The sequence below is a fragment of the Lissotriton vulgaris genome, chromosome 5 (assembly GCF_964263255.1).
Source record: "Lissotriton vulgaris chromosome 5, aLisVul1.2, whole genome shotgun sequence".
Lineage (NCBI taxonomy): Eukaryota > Metazoa > Chordata > Amphibia > Caudata > Salamandridae > Lissotriton > Lissotriton vulgaris.
Window position 1 is genome coordinate 1,617,896,529 of NC_141693.1, and position 21,209 is coordinate 1,617,917,737.

Here is a 21,209-nt window from a genome sequence, read left to right on the forward strand (position 1 = left end):
CATCGGCTGGAGGCTTGTAGCACGTCAGGGATCACCGGATTTCGGGTCAGGATCGCCAGGGGCACCTCCTCTTGGTGTTGGACCACTCGAACTTTGACCGTGGGCGTTGCGTGCAGAATGATGCAGTCTTGCGTATCCTAGTGGAGCTGGAGTCTGTTGGTGAACAAATCCGGTGTTCACAGGAGACAAAGTCATTGAGATTGAACGCAGGTAGGTCCTCTGGATTTCTCGAGGTTTATGGGAACAGTCCAGCCCGAACTGCCAAGTCGGGTCATCTCTGAACCGGAAACAAGCATCACAGAAAAGGGGTGCCCACACCCCAACTTGCAAAAAGCCGTAAAGAACATTTTAATTTATTTGGTCCGTCTGATTCCTCATTTTACGTTTTGAATGTTTTCAGCTTGTTTTATTTCAGAAGTTTACCTCACCTTCATAGGAGCTTCAAGCCAAGGCAGACATTTTGTTGAGCAGCTAGGTCAAGCCCCCACCACAAAGTAACTACATTTTGAACATGATTTTAAGGTAACACAAAAATTCCAGTCCAGACACTAAATCTATTTTCTAAGCTTCAGCATTTTTACATGATTCTGTACAACGCATTAATAATGAGAATGTATAGAGCTGATAAACTTTCTGTGTCTGATCACAAAATCTTATGTCCTCTTCAATGGTGAAATACCTTTGCCATGAGTTGCCCAGGCTGGAGGTAGGCCATGTGAATACTCATGTTTTTCAGTGCATTGACTGGTCAAAAGGCAAATCTCTTTCATCAATAGTGACCCATTGTAAAAGAGGGGGTCTGAATGTTTTGTAGACCGTAAAGGTAATAAGCAGTCATGCAATGTATTCATACTTGAACCATTTTTATTCATGTTCAATTAATTAAAATCATTACATGTCTAGAACTGTACATTGCAATTACACATAAAATAAAACAACAGATACTACAGCTGTTGTAGTATTGTTAAGAGATTTTAAAAGGATGCAGACTGTGGTGTTTCATAAGTAGACTTGTGGCACCTCCTAAAACTGGGTTAAAAAAAATGGTTAAAACATGATAAAGTCAGTTCAAATAATATATAGAGTTGAAGAAAATCCTTCACCTCACTGAACACTCTATCGCTAATTTCAAGCCCTCCCATAACTCATTCTTTCCACTGCTCACCATGCCTTCCCTCCAACCCATGCCGCTGGCCAACAGACACCTTCGCAAACATCCCAATTACCTCTCGGAAGATGAAACTCTAGCCCTCCTCTTATCCTACAAGACCTCTCCCGAAACCAGGAAAACCGTCACCCAGGCCCTCGTCACCAGCCGTCTGGACTACGGAAACGCCCTATACGCAGGAACCACAGCCAAACTTCTGACTCGACTCCATCGCATACAGAACGCCTCCGCATGACTCATCCTCAACATACCTCGCCACAGCCACATATCCGCCCACCTGAGAAACCTAAACTGGCTCCCCGTCGGCAAGAGGATCACGTTCAGGCTCCTCACCCAAGCACACAAAGCTCTACACAAAAAGGGCCCTGAATACCTCAACAACCGCCTCTCGTTCTACATCCCCACTCGCCAGCTCCGCTCCGCCAGCCTCGCCCTCGTCCCACGAATTCGCCGAACCACCACCGGAGGAAGATCCTTCTCCTACCTGGCAGCCACAACATGGAACTCCCTCCCCGCACACCGACGACTGACCCAGGACCATCTCGCCTTCAGAAAACACCTCAAGACCTACTCCCCCCACCCCCCCCCCCCCTCCCTTCAGCGCCTTGAGACCCTCACGGGTGAGTAGCGAGCTCTATAAATGCTCTGATTGATTGCTCATTTCCATGCCACTCTTGTGTTTGTGTGTAGGTGGTAGTGCATACTCCTTCTGGCAAGCAGTGCCTGGTTCTCTGTGCATTCAGTATCTGATACTCTGTGATTGACCTTCCACGTGTGCAGCACACTCCTCCTCCTTCAAGAGGGATGCCCATCACTTGTAACACTGTGACTTTTGTGTCCGCTAGAAATGTCTTTAGGTGCATGCAGCATCTTCTTCTCATTTGTAAGGCATCCAAGTCTGTATTCAGTGCTAGCTTGTATGTGTGTTTGTCCCACTCGTTTGTAAGCAATGTTCTTTTGTGTCCATTGTTTCCCCCTTCCCTTGCATATGCTGCGTCTCCCCCTGCCTCTTTTTAGAGTCCCTTACTCCACCATTTAGGTAGTGCCCGCCCCCTTAGTTGTGTTTGTGTGCAGAATCTGACTGACTGTGTGTGTGTGTGCTTTGCAGAGCCCCATGCCTCTTTATATAGAAGTTCAGAGTTCTGATCCCAATAACAAGCTGTTCTGCCCCCTCCCCCTCCGTTATATGCAGTGCTCCATTTCCCCCCCACCACCCTTGCTTCAATCACTTTCTTTAATTGCCCCATGCCAGCGGTCTGTTTATAACTCTTCCTCTGCTCTCTCAATCTCGTTCGCTACAGAATGCTCCATCACGCGGCTGCAGGAACGCTGTCAGTCTCTCACGCACTTCCTGTGGAGCCGCAAGCGTCCTGTTGAGGATCGGGAGCTCCAGAGGCGAGCCATCGAGCTGGAAAAGAGACTGCGGGTGAAGTTGGCACCGCAATCTAGCCCAGGTAATCTCGGATGGATGGTTTGTTGATTGATGCTGAGGCCACATCACCAATGTAGTAGCTTGTTTGGTGGCTACGTGTTCTATAAACGAATCTCCTAGTTTCACACATTGATACCCATGCCCTATGGGCTGTATTTGTTCAGTTCCACATCTTACACGGTATGTATGACATTCACAGAAGTGCAACCTTTATAGCTTGGACTAGATGCAAAGCCCACATCCTCCTCACGTGCTCCTTAGACACACCTGACCATTCCTTATGGGATATTTTTCGTATATTGACTCACACTCTCCACATGATGCAGTTCACATAAGCACGCATCCTTATTAGGTTGCACTCTGAGCAGACTCACATCTGCCATTTTGTGCACTAGGTTTATAGGACCACACCCTGCATGGTGTGCACTCTATGCACTGATGGACATAATCCCTGCCGGGACGTGGTGCACAAAGCCACATCTCTAAAAGACAGCTTTGTAGTTAACAGTCCACTATAATACTTCAGCACCAGGATTTAGTTGGGCATTGAATTTCAAACTCACCAAATCACATTGCAAAACAAAACGTGGAATAAAACAAATTGGAACCAACAACTATTACGTGTTAGTAGTAGGATGTAGTGTAAGGGAATACAAGGCAGTGGAAACAGTTTGTGGGTATTAGTGCAGCATATAAGCTTCTTAGAATCAATTGAACTGAGTAGTTTGTAGGTAGAGAGGTGAAAAAGGATTAGGCATATTTGACTAACACACATTGGGTTGTTGCCTTTGCACAGTGTTAAATATTTCGGATAGATCCCGTGGCTGGCTTTGGGTGCGGGGCAGCGTCTGTGGTGGGGACTTTTGTTTACCACTAGTTTCCATTGTATTGACACTGTATGTGCTTTGTACTCCTGATTCTCCAGAATTGGACGAGCCTTCAACGCTTGCTCTCAAAGGTGGTTATAAGGTTGGAGTTCAGATAAGGCAAACACATTAACCAAAACCGTAAGACAAATATCAAATTGGAAAGAATTGCTCTTTATTGATAGCAAGAAAAGACAGGGTCGTTTTTAAGAGAGAGACACCACCGAGCAGCAGAAGCTCATTTCTATTTTCGACATGTTGACAAATGAGGGATCCTTTCCGAAGTTTGACACACAGCACCTCCGCTCCAGAAGCAGTGGGACTTCTGCACTATGGATGCTGTTAAGGCTTGGATGCTGTGGAGGAGGTGGGTGTGGCTGATTTCTCTGCAGGGGAAGAGGCCTCTGCTTCTGAGGATAATGATGATGGGTTAATTGAACCTGAACTGCGTATGGCTCAAAAAAGCCCATGTTTCTATCTAGTTTGTACCGGAGGCTGCAGCTAGTTCAAAATCAGGCGGCCAGGCTGATCTGTGGGCTTCCTAAATGGCAGTCCATCAGGCCAGGCCTGGCAGATCTGCATTGGCTGCCGATAGCCCAGAGGGCGGCTTTTAAAACCGGCTGCATTATCTTCAGGGCACTACAGGGCAAGGGCCCCAAATTTATCATCAACTTGCTTGCCAGATATGTCCCCTCTCGCAACCTTCGTTCCAGTCACAAAAGCCTGCTCACGGTGCCTGTTGTTAGGAAACAACGTCAGGGCGGCAGCTCCTTTCACTTTCTTGCTGCCTCCCTCTGGAACTCCCTGCCAGCTTCTTTAAGGTCACACGAGGATATTCTGGCCTTTAGACAAGCCTTTAAGACCTGGCTCTTTAGGGAAGCCTATCCTTAGATGTTCCAAGCTGTCCTCCTGTTGTTGTGTTGTGCTTCTGAAAACTTCCTATAGCGCCATGAAGCCTACGGGCGTACGTGCGCTCTACAAGTCAAATTTAACATAACATAACATAAGATATTGTTGTAGCCGTGCCGTGCCAATTCTAGGAAACCTAGGAAAACCGTGGATAACTTGGCAATCTCCGTAACAACTATTTTCAGTTTTCAATGGAGACTCAAGACACTTCTGAAATTTCGGGCAATGCTGAGACACTTCTTTTTAGGTTTGTACTCTCAACTGTTATTAATGCTTGGGTGGCAGAGTGCAGTGCCATTCGATTTTTATTCACTGCAGAGGCATACATAGTAAAATGAATATAGCCATCCAGTAAATTGCCTCTTTATCCAAAATAAAACTAGGATAAATTGTACTTCTCTTGACTTACAGAGGGTAATTGCATATCGCAATGATGCAACAAACAATTGGGTGGTCGGGTGTTGCAACATGTGGCCAGAATGTAGTGTATGATCCGTGTGAGCACATTGGAAAGTTCTGCTATTTTTTCCAGTGTTTTTGTCTTCCTCCTTTGGTTACGAGCTTCATCATCGTTCAGTAGAGCTGTGGTCCTCTCCCGTTCTTGTCCGCGCCAGCTCGTCTGCAGCCTTTTGCAGGGTGTTGTGTGGTGGGTACTGGGTGGGCTTATTTCTCGATGTTCTCTGTCATTTGGAACGTGTTCACCTATTCCCCTCGGACACACAGGTAAGTACTGGCAATTGCAGCTGAGGGGAAAAAGGACAAATTTGCAACAGGGAAGTGTTGGGAGGACACACATGCCTTCTCTACATCTCATTGTCAGCTACATGGAGAATATAAGTACCCATGGCATGGTCAGGAAGTGGTTTGCTTCACAGACTCCTTTTTCTGTGGCACAACGTAAATAACTTCTTTCTTGCGGAGACACAAAGAGAATGGGGAGAGCCCAGCTCTCATCTGCGTTGTCCTTAGTTCGGTTTGATCAGGATCAGCAGCAAAACTTTCGTTTTGGAAAATTTCTCACCAAGTCAGCAGCCCTCCTGGCAGCCTACACAACAGCTGAGCCTTTGCTTCTGGTGCTAACAATTGCAGGTTCTCAGCATGCATGGCAAAAGGTTTTCTTATTCGTCAGTTCAGGGCAAAAGCGAGCCTCTGTCTGGTCCAAACTCTGTGGTAGTACATGCACGTTTTGTTCTCCTTTTGCAATCTTTTGTCTAGTCTGCGGCATACAGTTTAGACTAAGATTCAAGGATGATAAAAGTTTTAGTCAGAATCTATAGCAGTCTATGCGATAGGCTATATGTAATTTTCGTCCGCCATTTTTGGCATTTTCTGTGCGGTTTCGCGCACGGCAGTCCATTAATTTTAATTAGGAGCTGTCAGGGTGCTCCTCCAAATGCAATCCAGATGGTGGGAGCGCGTTCACCATTCAGCATTGCATTGCATGTATCAGGCGCGCGTTCGTCTGCAGCGTGTAATGTCTTTTTGTTAGGCGCGCCCAGGCCCGTGCACGGCACACTCACCCACACCCCGACTCTGTTACATTTTAGTAATGTGCATTAACGTTTCACTGTTGAAGCAGAGACACGCTGCTTTACTGCAGGGATACTAGAGTACAGGGTACGGTAACGGAAGCAGCTCTGAATAAAGCCAACTTAATACCCAATGTAATATCGGTCAAGTGGAACTAGATACTGGTTGGGGGATGTGAAAAAGCTGTTGTGCTGAAATAAGTAATAATAAAAGCGTGCAGCGGGTAAACAGCAAGTTATTTAAAATCCTTTTGATGCTGAAACTTTTGTTTGTTCCGGAGGCGCTCAGTGGGAAGGTTAACCGATAACATGATGGCAATTAGCAAAGCTAATTTCCGAGGTGGCAATGTGTGTATTTCTAAATTAGGTGCTCCAGGCACGGGACGTAGGGAGATTGTTCGTGCTGAAGTTTGCAAAAGGCAGAGGGCGAGTCACTGAAACCATAGGAAAACGTCATCGACTGCCCATTCACAGCAATGATTGTTGCGTGAAGGCAACGTGGAGGATAGGTATGTGTGACATTTTCATAATTTTTGAGTAATTTTGAGTGACATTTCAATGACCATGAGTGACACTTTCTCACCAGCAAAATAAATCAATGAAGAGGGAAACATAAAAATAACATAATTTAACCCACTTCAACAATGAGAAAAAGATGATTTTAAAGCTGCTTCAAAGCACCAGATATTGAAGGACAATAATCTAGTGCCCCTTGCAATCAGGTCGTACTGTTAAACTGGGCTGGACGCCCCGTGCTGGAGAGATCGTTGTTGTATTCGGCGCACAGCGACGCCCATGGCGCTATAATCCGGCAAATTGCATGTAGCGCTAGTCCACTAGCACGGCACACTCACCCACACCCCGATTCTGTTACATTTTAGTAATGTGCATTAACGTTTCACTGTTGAAGCAGAGACACGCTGCTTTACTGCAGGGATACTAGAGTACAGGGTACTATAACGGAAGCAGCTCTGAATAAAGCCAACTTAATACCCAATGTAATATCAGTCAAGTGGAACTAGATACTGGTTGGGGGATGTGAAAAAGCTGTTGTTCTGAAATAAGTAATAATAAAAGTGTGCAGCGGGTAAACAGCAAGTTATTTAAAATACTTTTGATGCTGAAACTTTTGTTTGTTCCGGAGGCGCTCAGTGGGAAGGTTAACCGATAACATGATGGCAATTAGCAAAGCTAATTTCCGAGGTGGCAATGTGTGTATTTCTAAATTAGGTGCTCCAGGCACGGGACGTAGGGAGATTGTTCGTGCTGAAGTTTGCAAAAGGCAGAGGGCGAGTCACTGAAACCCATAGGAAAACGTCATCGACTGCCCATTCACGGCAATGATTGTTGCGTGAAGGCAACGTGGAAGATAGGTATGTGTGAACTTTTCATAATTTTTGAGTAATTTTGAGTGACATGTCAATGACCATGAGTGACACTATCTCACCAGCAAAATAAATCAATGAAGAAGAGGGAAACATAAAAATACCATAATTTAACCCACTTCAACAATGAGAAAAAGATGATTTTAAAGCTGCTTCAAAGCACCAGATATTGAAGGACAATAATCTAGTGTCCCTTGCAATCAGGTCGTACTGTTAAACTGGGCTGGACGCCCCTTGCTGGAGAGATCGTTGTTGTATTCGGCGCACAGCGACGCCCATGGCGCTATAGTCCGGCAAATTGCATGTAGCGCTAGTCCACTAGCACGGCACACTCACCCACACCCCGTATCTGTTACATTTTAGTAATGTGCATTAACGTTTCACTGTTGAAGCAGAGACATGCTGCTTTACTGCAGGGATACTAGAGTACAGCGTACGGTAACGGAAGCAGCTCTGAATAAAGCCAACTTAATACCCAATGTAATATCGGTCAAGTGGAACTAGATACTGGTTGGGGGATGTGAAAAAGCTGTTGTGCTGAAATAAGTAATAATAAAAGCGTGCAGCGGGTAAACAGCAAGTTATTTAAAATCCTTTTGATGCTGAAACTTTTGTTTGTTCCGGAGGCGCTCAGTGGGAAGGTTAACCGATGACATGATGGCAATGTGTGTATTTCTAAATTAGGTGCTCCAGGCACGGGACGTAGGGAGATTGTTCATGCTGAAGTTTGCAAAAGGCAGAGGGTGAGTCAATGAAACCCATAGGAAAACGTCATCGACTGCCCATTCACGGCAATGATTGTTGCGTGAAGGCAACGTGGAGGATAATGTTAATGACGTCTTGCAGGGATTGACAGTTCAAACTTCTTGAAACTTTTTCTCCCCTGTCCCACGGTGTGAACCCCGACGGTCCCCCCAATAGTAGTCACTTACTGCGGCCCCGGCAAAGAGTGTAAAGGTAACGCGGGTCTTCTCAGTCAAGCCTGACTAACTACACGGTCGTCCAGCGGCCACAGCGGTGAGCAGCACAGGGTAACTGTGGTAACAGGGTAATGGCCCCACTGGCACACATGTCATGGCCCCGCCCCGGGTGTTTAATCGGTAGAGTCAGTGAGTGTGGTCGACAGCCTGGCGTGCGGCACCTCCGTCGGGCCGGGAATTAATTAATTAATTCAGCTAGGCTGGCGGGCGGCTGAGGCCGCAAAGGTAACATTGTAGCACTGCCGCCAGCACTCTCAGTGACTCACTTGGCCTGAGCTGGGGAGAACGAGAATTTAACTATTTATGAGCCACACTGCCAGAGCTGCTTGAGGCAAGTCGGGAACAGCAGAGGCAGCATGCTAGCACCAGTGCGGTAGCCTGGCTGTTTCAGTGGCATTTAAAATGCGTGACAAAGCATTTCAGTCCGATGATGCAGAACACCGCACCGAAATGCATTAGTGTCACACGTGATGTGTGATACTTGGCAGGACTGTGCGATGGCAAGTCAACGGCAGATTGTGCGCTACACAAATGGCAATTCAAAAAATACATAAGAGCAGAGCGCGAGGGCACCAGCTTTTCATGCAAGGTATCGGGTGGAGGCGGAGTTTTCACTGTACTTATCATCTGCACAGCTGTATCACTCACTGTAAAGCGTTTATAGCGTTTTCTATGTAAAGTGCCCATCCGCGATATAGGAAGCTGTCCCTATAGGCTTCGACTAGTAATTGTTTTTAAGATTGTAAATTGATGTTTTTGTTTCGTTTTCTGTCTTCTCCTGCGTAAAGTGCTCAAAAGTCACCCTTTGCTCCACGTAGCGCTGCGCTGAAGAGGGTAGCACAGTATAACACGTGCCAGGCGCTGCGATGCCAAGTCAATGGCCGATTGTGCGCTACACAAATGGCAATGCAAAAAATACATAAGAGCAGAGCGCGAGGGCACCAGCTTTTCATGCAAGGTGTCGGGTGGAGGCGGAGTTCTCACTGTACTTATCATCTGCACAGCTGTATCACTCACTGTAATGCGTTTATAGTGCAGAGTGACAGTGAGTGCAGCGTGACAGTGAGTGCAGAGTGACAGTGAGTGTAGAGTGAGTGCAGAGTGACAGTGAGTGCAGAGTGACAGTGAGTGTAGAGTGAGTGCAGAGTGACAGTGAGTGCAGAGTGACAGTGAGTGCAGAGTGACAGTGAGTGCAGAGTGACAGCGAGTGCAGCGTGACAGCGAGTGCAGCGTGACAGCGAGTGCAGCGTGACAGCGAGTGCAGCGTGACAGCGAGTGCAGCGTGACAGCGAGTGCAGAGTGACAGCGAGTGCAGAGTGAGAGTGAGTGCAGAGTGAGAGTGAGTGACAGTGAGTGCAGAGTGACAGTGAGTGCAGAGTGACAGTGAGTGCAGAGTGACAGTGAGTGCAGAGTGACAGTGAGTGCAGAGTGACAGTAAGTGCAGAGTGACAGTGAGTGCAGCGTGACAGTGAGTGCAGCGTGACAGTGAGTGCAGAGTGACATTGAGTGTAGAGTGAGTGCAGAGTGACAGTGAGTGCAGTGACAGTAAGTGCAGAGTGACATTGAGTGCAGAGTGACAGTGAGTGACAGTGCGTGCAGAGTGACAGTGCGTGCAGAGTGACAGTGCATGCAGAGTGACAGTGCGTGCAGAGTGACAGTGAGTGCAGAGTGACAGTGAGTGCAGAGTGACAGTGAGTTCAGAGCAGTGTTCTTCAATCTGTGGGGCGCGCCCCCCAAGGGGGGCGCGCCACCATCCCAGGGGTGGCGCGACCTCCAGCCAAAAATCTTACCTTGGTCTTCGTCTGTCCCACGTTGCAAGTACACATTTCCAAAAAGGAATTGTGATTGGCCTGCTGCTCCCTCTTTCCCCAATCAGCATGGAGGAACGTCACCAGTGACGTTCAACCAATGAGATTGGCTGCAGCTGCGATTGCAGGAAGTGCCGCGAAATTTGCGGCCATAAAGCCCCTTGCATTCGACATTTGCTGCCTGGTTTTTATTTTTGAACGTTTTTCCGTCGTGTCGTTGGGAGGGACTGCTGGAATCTGCCCATCATCTCCTCCTCGCTCGGGTCTGCGTGTGCCTCTCCTCTTTGGAATCTGTGTGTGCCCATCATTGCTCTAATCTGCCCCTCATCGCCTCTCCTCGCTGAAAAGGACTGCTGGTACGAGGGCTTTCTCGAAGTCAGGGGGGGCGGGTGGGGGTGTTGTACTGATCGGCCATATTTATGTATTCTTGTGTATTTTGTTTTATTACACAGACTTAAAAGGCTTTCTCTAAGTCGCAAGAGGGCCTGGGGGGAGGGGGGTGAGGTTGTACAGGGTGGTGCCCCTAAGAGTGCCACAGAGAGCTGTGGTGCATTTGAGTGCAATGTGAACACACGTCTTGTGCTTTCTCACTGACACCGCCATGATCTGCTCAGTCCTGATGCTCTTCGTACACATTTTCCCCGTGGGTGAGAAACAGATAGCCCTGCCAATCGCAAAGGGGCGTATGCTGCATGAATGATGGTAGACATAGGTGTGAGCACATTGAAAAAATAATGTTAGCTTCAGGAGTGCCCTACATGCGTGCCAGCCAAAGATGCTTGGGGGTCTCGGTGCAAGAGCAATTCCATAAGAACGACCGGGCACCAGCGATTGATAGCTTCGCCTGCCGGAGCAGCTTAAGAAACAGTGACATCCATCATCTGCATGGCCCTGTCACATTGGGGCAAAGCTCTCCACGTGCAGGAAATGTCTTCTCGACCAGCCACTGACAGAGGAACGCATAATACAGGAGCAGTGCCAGCTATAGGTGGTAGCACATTTAGTAGTCTGAGCCAGAGTGGTCCATGCAGTGTATCAATAAGGACAGCCCTGCTGAGGCACGCACATCGGCTGCAGGAGTAGTGCCATCAAAAGAGGGGCAGGGATATAAATGTTGCCAGCACCCAAAGGAGCTCACCAAGTGAGTGTAATGCGAACTATTAGAGAGGGACACGCTGCAAGAGACATGAGACATGAGGGCCATAACGCAACGAAAGAATGGCGCGAGGTATCCCAAGGTCTGGCTTGGCTGTGGGAACCAAATCAAGAGCCGAGTTGTCATCAGCTGACATGCAAATTGTGCCACAATCGTCCTGCAAATGTATGATTAAGACCCTTCATATTTGCAAAAGTGCATTCCTGTGACAAGTTGAAACGTAATACTTTACTAGAATAGAATGTATCACTGCAGTTAATTCCATTTCTAAGAAGTGATTGTTTCGAAACATTAACCTACTGCCCCTCACACCCCGAGAAAGGCACCGTGAGTGATTCAAGAGACGAGTCAACTGTCTTGCGTTACCTAAGTTGTCACAACGTATGCTGCAAGGTTATAGTTCTACTAAAACGTTTGATAAATGGGTTTTTGCACAGTGCACTTCCTAAAATAAAATATTTGTTGGTACTCTTAAATACGGTTATCAAGGAAAGTGATTTCCTGGGCAAACTGAATTCGGTTCGGAACTCGGGTTTGAACACAGGTGCATTACAGTGCACAGCTTGGAGCCCTGTGGTGCATGCTTAGCAGTTCCTTTTGTGCACAACTGCGCATACAAGTCAGCAGGGCCGGACTGAGAACAAGTGTGAAGCACTGTTGCTTTTGTTACTGAGGGGTGTTGTACTGATCAGCCGTATTTATGTATTCTCGTGTATTTTCTTATATAGCGCAGACTTTACAGGCTTTCTCAAAGTCAGGGGGGCCAGGGGGTGTGTTGTACTGATCGGCCGTATTTATGTATTAATGTGTATTTTCTTATATAGCGCAGACTTTACAGGCTTTCTCAAAGTCAGGGGGGCCAGGGGGTGTGTTGTACTGATCGGCCGTATTTATGAATTAATGTGTATTTTGTTATATAGCGCGGACTTTACAGGCTTTCTCGAAGTCAGAGGGGGGGTGTTGTACTGATGTTCGGCTTAGTAAAAACAATTTACGCACATTTTATCTTAGAAAATTTTGTTTTGAGCTGTGTAATATGCCTCTGATTTAACCACACCCACTCACAAACCTAGAGTTAACTAAACTCTTATTGCGTTGAACATTATTTACCGGATATGGCCCGGGACACGCGGGTAGCGGTCAATTATGTAGTGTACCAGATTCCAAAAATTTCTGTCAGGTGGTGGGGGGGCCCGACATTTCAAAAAATTCAGCAGGGGGGGCTCAACCTACAAAAGTTTGAAGACCTCTGGTTCAGAGTGCAGAGTGACAGTGAGTGCAGAGTGACAGTGAGTGCAGAGTGACAGTGAGTGCAGAGTGACAGTTAGTGTAGAGTGACAGTGAGTGCAGCGTGACAGTGAGTGCAGAGTGACAGTGAGTGACAGTGAGTGTAGAGTGACAGTGAGTGCAGAGTGACAGTGAGTGACAGTGAGTCACACACCACCAGCCATCAGTGCACGCATCAATTGTTAACGCATCCACAATTAACTATTGTAGCAATCGCAGTATGGTACACTTTACTTTTAAACATATTCATCTAAAGCACAGCATGCCACCATTGGTAAAATTACAATCCAACCCACATAATTCCACTACACACCACATGCACACACTCCATAACACATGGCGAAAAGACATTGCCATTTACAATGCCGTTAGCTCAAACTCAAATAAATTCGAGCCCGATTGCATTTCTAATGCTTGTTATTAATTTCGAGGTAGTTCTAAAAATAACTGTTTTTTTTCTTCTTTTTGTTGTTTTATATTTTTTTTATGTTTTTGAACATTTTGTACTTTTTTTGGCTTTATGAACTATTTTATATTTTTTTTGTTATTTTTATGGGGAGAAACAAAAAACAGGAAATTAAAAATGGCTCAACTGGAGCAAAAAAATTAGGGTTTTTTGGGGCAATTGTGGTTGTCACCAGCAAGGAGGATGAGCTTTATGCTCTGTTCACCATAGGAGATGGTCTTACCACAAAAAATACATGTAATTCTGAATTCCCCAAACCGTGGTTGTATGCAAGGGATCGTCTCCCTTGTCTCTGGTCCCGATGGAGTGGGTTGCTTTCTTTTGGAGGTGGTGGTTGAAGATTGGGGAGGGTTACTGGCCAGTTCTCTCATCTCTGCAGCAAAATAGTTGTTCGGATGCTTGCGCTGCATGTGTCTAATCATGGTATTATTACCAAAAGAATATTTTTTGTTAAGGTTCCACCTTGAAAGTTCCATGCCACAGATTAGGCAAGTCACCTTGGGCGCAGTGACTTTCTTCTTGCCCTCTGGTATAGAAAAAAACTCCCATACAATGTGCTGCCTTGGCTTGTATGGGGTATTGTCTTCTTGCAGCCACCTTCTCCCCTCCTCCTCCTCCTCTTCCTCCTCCTCCTCTTCTTGACCACCAATGTAATGTTGTGGTGGTCCTCTTGGTGGTGGTGGTGGTGGTGGTGGTGGTGGTGCAGCAGATGCTCTAGCTGCTGCTGCTACTGTAGCCTTTTGTGAGCTGTGAGGAGCGGACCCTTGCCTGAGGGGAGCGTGTGGACTGTTGTGCCCAGTTACTGCAGAGGAGAAAGGCAGCGCCTCGCCGGACCCGCTTCGCGGGTCCCGCAGCACGTGTGTCAGCGGATTGTGCTAGTTGGACTCTGGACTCTGGCTGAGGAAACGCGGGTCAGGTAAGCGAGCCGGCGGGGCTGCGAGCATCTTGGCAGGGACTCCAGCGTCCAGGAGTCCCTGCGCGCCCAATTGGTCACACCTGGGCTGCTCTCCCCGCTGGCCACGCCCCCCGCCAACGAAGTAAAACCGGACCTGCCCTGACCGTACCTGGGATCCTTTTGTGAGCTGTGAGGAGCGGACCCTTGCCTGAGGGAAGCGTGTGGACTGTTGTGCCCAGTTACTGCAGAGGAGAAAGGCAGCGCCTCGCCGGACCCGCTTCGCGGGTCCCGCAGCGCGTGTGTCAGCGGATTGTGCTAGTTGGACTCTGGACTCTGGCTGAGGAAACGCGGGTCAGGTAAGCGAGCCGGCGGGGCTGCAAGCATCTTGGCAGGGACTCCAGCGTCCAGGAGTCCCTGCGCGCCCAATTGGTCACACCTGGGCTGCTCTCTCCGCTGGCCACGCCCCCCGCCAACGAAGTAAAGCCGGACCTGCCCTGACCGTACCTGGCCACGCCCCCACCCGCCTATCAACATATCACGAGGTAGCAGTGTGTATAATAGTGTACAGGGCTTCCGCATCGCGGGAGGGCGCCGGGAGAAGCCCGGGACAAGGGCGGGACCGTCTGTGGCCGTCCGGGGCCGAAGGAGGCCGGGCTGGGCCTATTCTCTTGGACCGCCGCCTACCCCCAGGTATTGAAGCCGTTAAACAACCTTATTGCTTGTATCACACCCCAAGAAACTATGCCGTCCCCGGCAAGGGAAAGCACCCCCTTAAGACAGGCAGGAACAAAAAACATGACCCTAGAGAACTACTTCCCACGGGCAGGGGTAGAAGGGGATAAGGAAAACATGTTAAGTCGACTTAGGGCCGAGCGGAGACGCTCCATTGACAACTTGAAAGGCCGACCCCTAGGAGACCATCCCCCTACACCTACTCCAGATTTAACATTATTGGAAGACGTCCCTATCCTGCTTAGGGATGTCACGAAAACGCCCCCTGAAACACCAAGGACCTCAACTCCAGTGAGGAGCGAAAGCCCAACCAGGGAGACGATTGATCTAATCTCCCAACCCCCCGCACAATCAAAGTCTAGAAAAGCTAAACCAAAACAAATTGCTGCGCAGGGTGTATTTGGACCCCCCCCAAATAAACGTAGGAGGAAGTCGAAGGGTGCCCAGGTTAAAAATAAACCCAAGATCTCCCACTCCGACTTTGGGAAGCCGCCTAAACACACGACACCAACTGTGACTGTGGCGGGTGATTTACACCCCATACCCACGGCTCAGGAGGGTGGGGCCCCCATTGTGTCTAACGAGGTGGCTAGTAACACCACCAATGCCCCTCTTTCTGTTGTCCCGCTGGGCAACCTGGAATTCCTGCTTAGGTCACTTTTACTACCTATTAGTGAAAGTATTAAGAAAGTGGAAATAAGATTAACCATCCTTGAGGCCACGCTAAGTAGCATTAAAAACCCGCCCAATTCCCATGAAATGGCCCCTAAATCCACTGTCAGTTCAAAAGCCCCGAATAGCGCACTACATTTGGCTCCCCCACAGGCGCCCATTACGACCATCCCACCACAAACTCAGAGGAACAATCTTGCTTTAAATAAACCATCCAACTGTACAGGATCTAGCCCCCCTGCAAAGGTAAACAGCGTCCCCATAGTACAGCCGAAAGAAAGTGTAGCACCTACCCCATTAATGAAGCCCCCCCCTAGGCCACGCAGACCCAATTTACCACCAGAGGCGAATGACTTCACAGTAGTTATGGCGGGCGTCCCACCATTAAAGGAGGGTGAAGCTGAGGATTTCTGCACTTTAAAAACTAAGGTGATTAAGTGGCTAAATCAGAATAGACCATTACCTGTACACCTAAGTAATGAGATAATAATGGTCAGAAGGGTACCCTGGATAGGGAGAACACGTAAATCCATCATAGGGGACTGCATATTGGTGAGCTTCAGGGATACTGGAACAGTTGCTCACATATGCCAGGGAAGGAATAGATCACTAGTGACAACAATCCAAACACTTCAGGTGTCCTTTTTCTTTCCTCCTGTCCCGGTTCACACACATGGCACCCGTTCTTATGACAACTGGGAAAGGGTGGGCCGAAGGGGCGCCCAGCACCATGAGTTCAATCCCAGGCCACCACCTAACAGGCCACTACCACCTTTCCAAACTTTTAATCGGTTCCATTGTTTGGATGGACTCGAGGGGGTGGACTGACAAACAGAACACTGCAGGGGGGATAGCGGGGACAGAGGTGCCCAAAACGTAGAGCAGGAGATTCCCACCCACCTATCAACAAGTAGTGCCCGGAACCAGATGTTGGATGAACCGAGGGCCGTAGAAAATGCACACTTTGGTGATGGACAAGGGCCAGTCCCGGGGGAAGAAGGGCGAGAACATCTAGATGGGATGCAACGAAGTGGGGTCCAGGTGGGGGATGCACTAAAAATTATTTCATGGAATATAGCCGGTTTGGCTGGGAAGGTCAACAACAAGGAGTGGCTTGAATATATCAGGAATTTCCACATAATATGCCTGCAGGAGACCTGGGCCCTGGAGAACAATTTTCATCTAGAAGGGTATAAGTCCTTTGTTGTACCTGCGCAAAAATCAAGATCAGGGAGAGCCATGGGAGGTTTGGCTATTTATACAGATCTGAGCCTACCGGGAAAATATGCTTGCCTTGAGTGCAACTCCCACAGGATTCAGGCTGTTAGGTTCACGGGGAAAGGACTTAGATTCGTCGCTGTAAACCTCTATAATAATGAGACTGCGGGATCTAACTCCCCTTTTGCCCTCGAACTGGATAATAGGTTGAGCCAGGTACTAACAGGTCAAAATAACGGGCTTCCATATGGGCTAGTGGTTATGGGAGATTTTAACTGCCATTTGTGCCCAGCACTTGTCCAAACAAACATAGATTGGTCCCGATGTCCTTTGGAGAAGGGACCACATTTCTCTCACACGCCGTTGGGCTTAGCCCTTAGGATGTCACGGCTTAAATATGATCTTGGGCATACCATTAATATGGTAGGGATACAGGAGGGTGGCACACTCCCCCCCACATTTAAGGGTAGAGGATGCTCCTCCTTTATAGATTATATCTTGGTCTCTAGGGCACTAATGAACAAGATAATCAGTGTAGGGATTGAGTGGAGTGGTTTTAGCGACCACAACCCTCTTGTCCTGGAACTGCTGTATTTGGCTGGCCCAAGAATCAGAGCCCACCCTACCATTACTGAGAGAGCATCAGACCAGGGCAGGAGATTAAAATGGGCTAAAATTGATGGGGAAAAGTTTTATAAGGGCTTAGTGGACGCAGGGAAACTAGCCATTAATGATTGCCTGGACACCGAAGTCCATGGACCGAGGGTAATGGAAGCCTTCGACCAGATTGCTAAGCTGGTCGATGGTTTATTAAAAACCAATGTGCCTCTCAAGACCGACGGGAATCCACTTTGGTTTGATAAAGCCTGCTCTAAAGCTCTGAGGGAGCTGAAAAGCACCCTTAAAGCCAAACCAAGGGTCCCCCACAAAGTAAAAGAGTGTAGAGACGTTTACAAAAGAGAAATCAAGAGGAGGAAGTTTGCCTTGCAGGCGGAAGCATGGGCAGATTTACGAGAAGCGGGGGAAAAAAAGGACCTAGCGGGTTTCTGGAAAATAATTAATAACCCAACTTTCCAGGAAAAAGACTCCCCGGGTATAGGGGCTAATATTCTCCCAGAGCAGTGGATTAACCACTTTAGGGGCCTCTATAATCACGAGCCAGGTTCCTTTGTAAAATCCCCGGCCAGTTCTATCGAGGCCACACTGGTGGAATTTTCCCTTAAGAAAATAATTGCAGGGATTGAGGGTCTGACTAAAAACAAAGCACCGGGGCCTGACGGAATCCCTCCCGATCTCTTCTTGAGTAACATCGAACTGTGGGCCCCCCTTATGACAAGGGTAATAAACACCGCTATTATTTATGGCCTGCCCCGATCCTGGTCCACGGCAGTAATTGTGCCAATTTTCAAAAAGGGCAACAGGGATGACCCAAAGTGCTACCGCCCGATCTCCCTGATTGATGTGTCAGCAAAGCTTTTGGGGAGGGCAATCCTTAATAGATTGTCCGAGTGGACCGAGGAAAGGAACATCTTCTCGGACACCCAATACGGCTTTAGGGCAGGGAGGTCCACTAGTGATCAGTGTTTGAATCTATATATGCTGACTGCCAAGTATACCATAGCTAGTGATGAACCCATTTATATGGGTTTTATGGACTTGGCAGCAGCATTTGATCACGTGAACAGGGAAAAACTGTGGGGCATGATGCTAAGCATGGGGATAGAGAGCGGCCTAATTAACATCTTGAGAGAACTGCATAGTGATACCACTGCCAAGGTCCGCTTTAATAGGGAGGGGGGGCTGACTAGTTCCTTTCCTTGTAAGAGCGGAGTGCGTCAAGGCTGCATTCTCGCTCCCTTTTTGTTCTCCCTCTATATCAACAACCTAGAGCAGTTTTTACTAGGATTGAAGGCAGACTGCCCAAGGGTGGGGTCGCGTCACATCCCCGTTCTGCTTTATGCAGATGACGCGGTTTTGATCGCACGCACACCGAGGAGCCTTCAAACCCTGATTGACGGATTCGTTAGCTTTATGTGTGCCCTGGACCTTTCTGCAAATCTCAGTAAATGTTATGTCCTCCTGGCAGGGAAAAAAAACGCCTCTAAATTCACCTACAAAATAGGGAGCCACATTTTGGAAGAGGTTAAAACATTCCCATACCTTGGTGTTACATTTGATGGTGCCTTGCGGTTTGATACCTTGGTAGAGGAACGCTGTGGTAAAATGGTGTCTTCTAATGGGGCAATTGCTAGTTATGGTAGGAGGCTAGGAAGATGGTCCCCGGAACAGGTGTTAAACCTGTATAGCTCTGTATCCTGCTCCAAGGTAATCTATGGGGCAGAGGTATGGGGCTTTGTTAATACCACTAGCATACAAAGAGAAGAAAACAAATACCTGAAATCAGTTCTGAGGGCTCCACAATGTACTGCTGGTTTGATTGTCCACAGTGAGTTAGGGAGACCATACATAGAAGATCTGATAAAACTGAGGCCAATCATAGCATGGTTAAAAATTTGGGTGAACCCGGAGGCGGCACTAAGTAGAGAAATTTTATCAGATTGTCTGAAGAGGGACAAATGTATGCGCATCCCTTGGCTCCTTTATGTAAAGAATATCTTAGAGGAGCTAGGCCTTGGGAACCTCTTCTTTCACCCTGCATCGATTGTAGCCCAGGACAAACAGCAAGTGGGGAGAATATTCCTGGAACAGAAAACTATGTGCAGAGAGGAGGCTGAAGGATGTAAAAAGACTGTGAGGGCCCATTGCCAAGTAAAAAGCGTTCAAGGTATGGAGCCATACTTGTTTCTCATGCACAATGCCCAGGATAGGTTCCTGATGTGCCGATTTAGACTAAACTTACTCCCATTCATGTTGGCATCACCAGCGGGGTTCGTCACAACAATAGACCAGAAGGGGCCCTGCGGCTGCGACAATAGGTCTCCGCAGGATTCCCTTCATCTGGTCTTACTTTGCCCCCTCTACTCTATGCCCCGGCGTAAATACCTTGTGAATATCTTGAAAAAAGCTAATCTGGTCCACGCTAGGGAGGCATTAGTTTTCTTACAGAAAGCCGAGGACCCTTTGACACTGTGTAGCATCATGAATTTTATTAAAGTTGCCCTAAGACTAAGGCTCACTAGAGATGTAGGTTGAAACTTTTCTATTCTCTCTTTTTAATGTTAAATATGGTCATACTGCTGCAGCTATGTCTTTTAATATATTGTACAAAGAATTCTGAAATGTTTAATGCTTTTTTTATTGTGTAAATATAAATGTGCTTTTATGGTGTTTTTTAATCACCGAATAAAGATTCTTTGAATTGAATTGAAGTACAAAATAGCTCTCAAAGATGTTCAAACAGGTCTTCCTCAGTCAAAGGACAAAGTCAGAATAAGGAAAAAAGGTGGGGTCTTTCATCATTTGGAAAAAAAACCTGTCCTGAACCAATGAAAAGTGTTATTTTCAGGTCACATGACCCGGGCTTTCATCATTTGGAAACCAAAACTGTTCTGCACCAATAAAAAGTGTTATTTTCAGGTCACATGACCCGACGCGCTTACGCGGCGCGCCCCAGGGCGCGCCCCAGGTCGCGTCGCGTAAGCGCGTCGGATGTTTACGTTGCGCGATCATATTCGCTCGAGTGCTTCCGGGTGCGCTTACGCCGTGCGTATCACGCGGACACGGCTACGTGATATGTCACGATGATGTTTTCGTTCGGGGCAATAGCGCTAACGGGACGCTAACCGGGGCGCGCCAAAAAACTGCGCTTTCCGGTGCGCACCAAGGCAAAAAATATATATATATATTATTATATAAGTATACAATATAGGATTCATTATAAAAAGTATTACATTTCAGAGGTTTGAGGCCCTATATATAGTTAGGAGTTAGCATTTAAAAAACCTATGATATTCACTGAAAAAACCATAGGTTTCACACCAGTTATATTTGGGAATTAGCTTTTTAAAAGTCTATTAAATTTACTGAAAAAACCATAGGTTTCAGACCAGTTTTAGGTAGGAATCAGCATTTAAAAAACCTATGAAATTCACTGAAAAAACCATAGGTTTCACACCAGTTATAGTTTGGAATTAGCATTTAAAAAACCTATTAAATTCACTGAAAAAATCATAGGTTTCACAGCAGTTATAGTTAGCATGAAGTTTTACTCGCATAAAACCATTGAAATTCCCACGTTATAGTTAGTTGGACTCACTATAACCTGCGCGTGCAATGCACTGCTGATGACGTCACATATTACATCACTCATGACATGGTCAGTGACATCACTCATGACATCACTGATGACACCATCCTTGTGACAGACTGACAGACCTCCTTTCAGTGTAATGTAACCCTTGAAACACATATTCAAAAATAGAAACTGCCATTTTCAAAAAAATGGAAATACTCATACCAGTTACAACAACCAATTCAGTAATTCCACCATCTATATACACACCCTCTCATTCAGCAACAGTTCTATATAGTCACTCATACATATACTCACTCATCATATGTAGTGATACACATATACATCCTGTTACACACCGATAGTCATCCAAAAGTTACTCACACACATACTCACACATGCAAATAAACTGTTGAACATCGATGTATTTGCATATACAGCTATACACACACTAGCACATTACTTCTAAGGAAACTTACACATACTTACTCTCTTAAACAATCACTTATAGAAA

General features: G+C 47.1%; 1 protein-coding gene across 4 annotated transcripts in view; it reads left to right on the forward strand.

The window, feature by feature from the left end:
* The window catches only part of METTL17 (methyltransferase like 17), a 192,799-nt gene that overhangs the window by 57,819 nt on the left and 113,771 nt on the right, over positions 1–21,209 (forward strand). For all 4 annotated transcript variants that reach the window (XR_015296048.1, XR_015296049.1, XM_086923766.1 and 1 more), the window contains exon 3: positions 2,470–2,622. Coding sequence is in view for 2 of the 4 variants with exons in the window: in XM_086923766.1 (XP_086779892.1) it covers positions 2,470–2,622 (153 nt within the window). In the remaining 2 variants the exon portion in view is untranslated. The remainder of the gene's footprint in view (positions 1–2,469; positions 2,623–21,209) is intronic.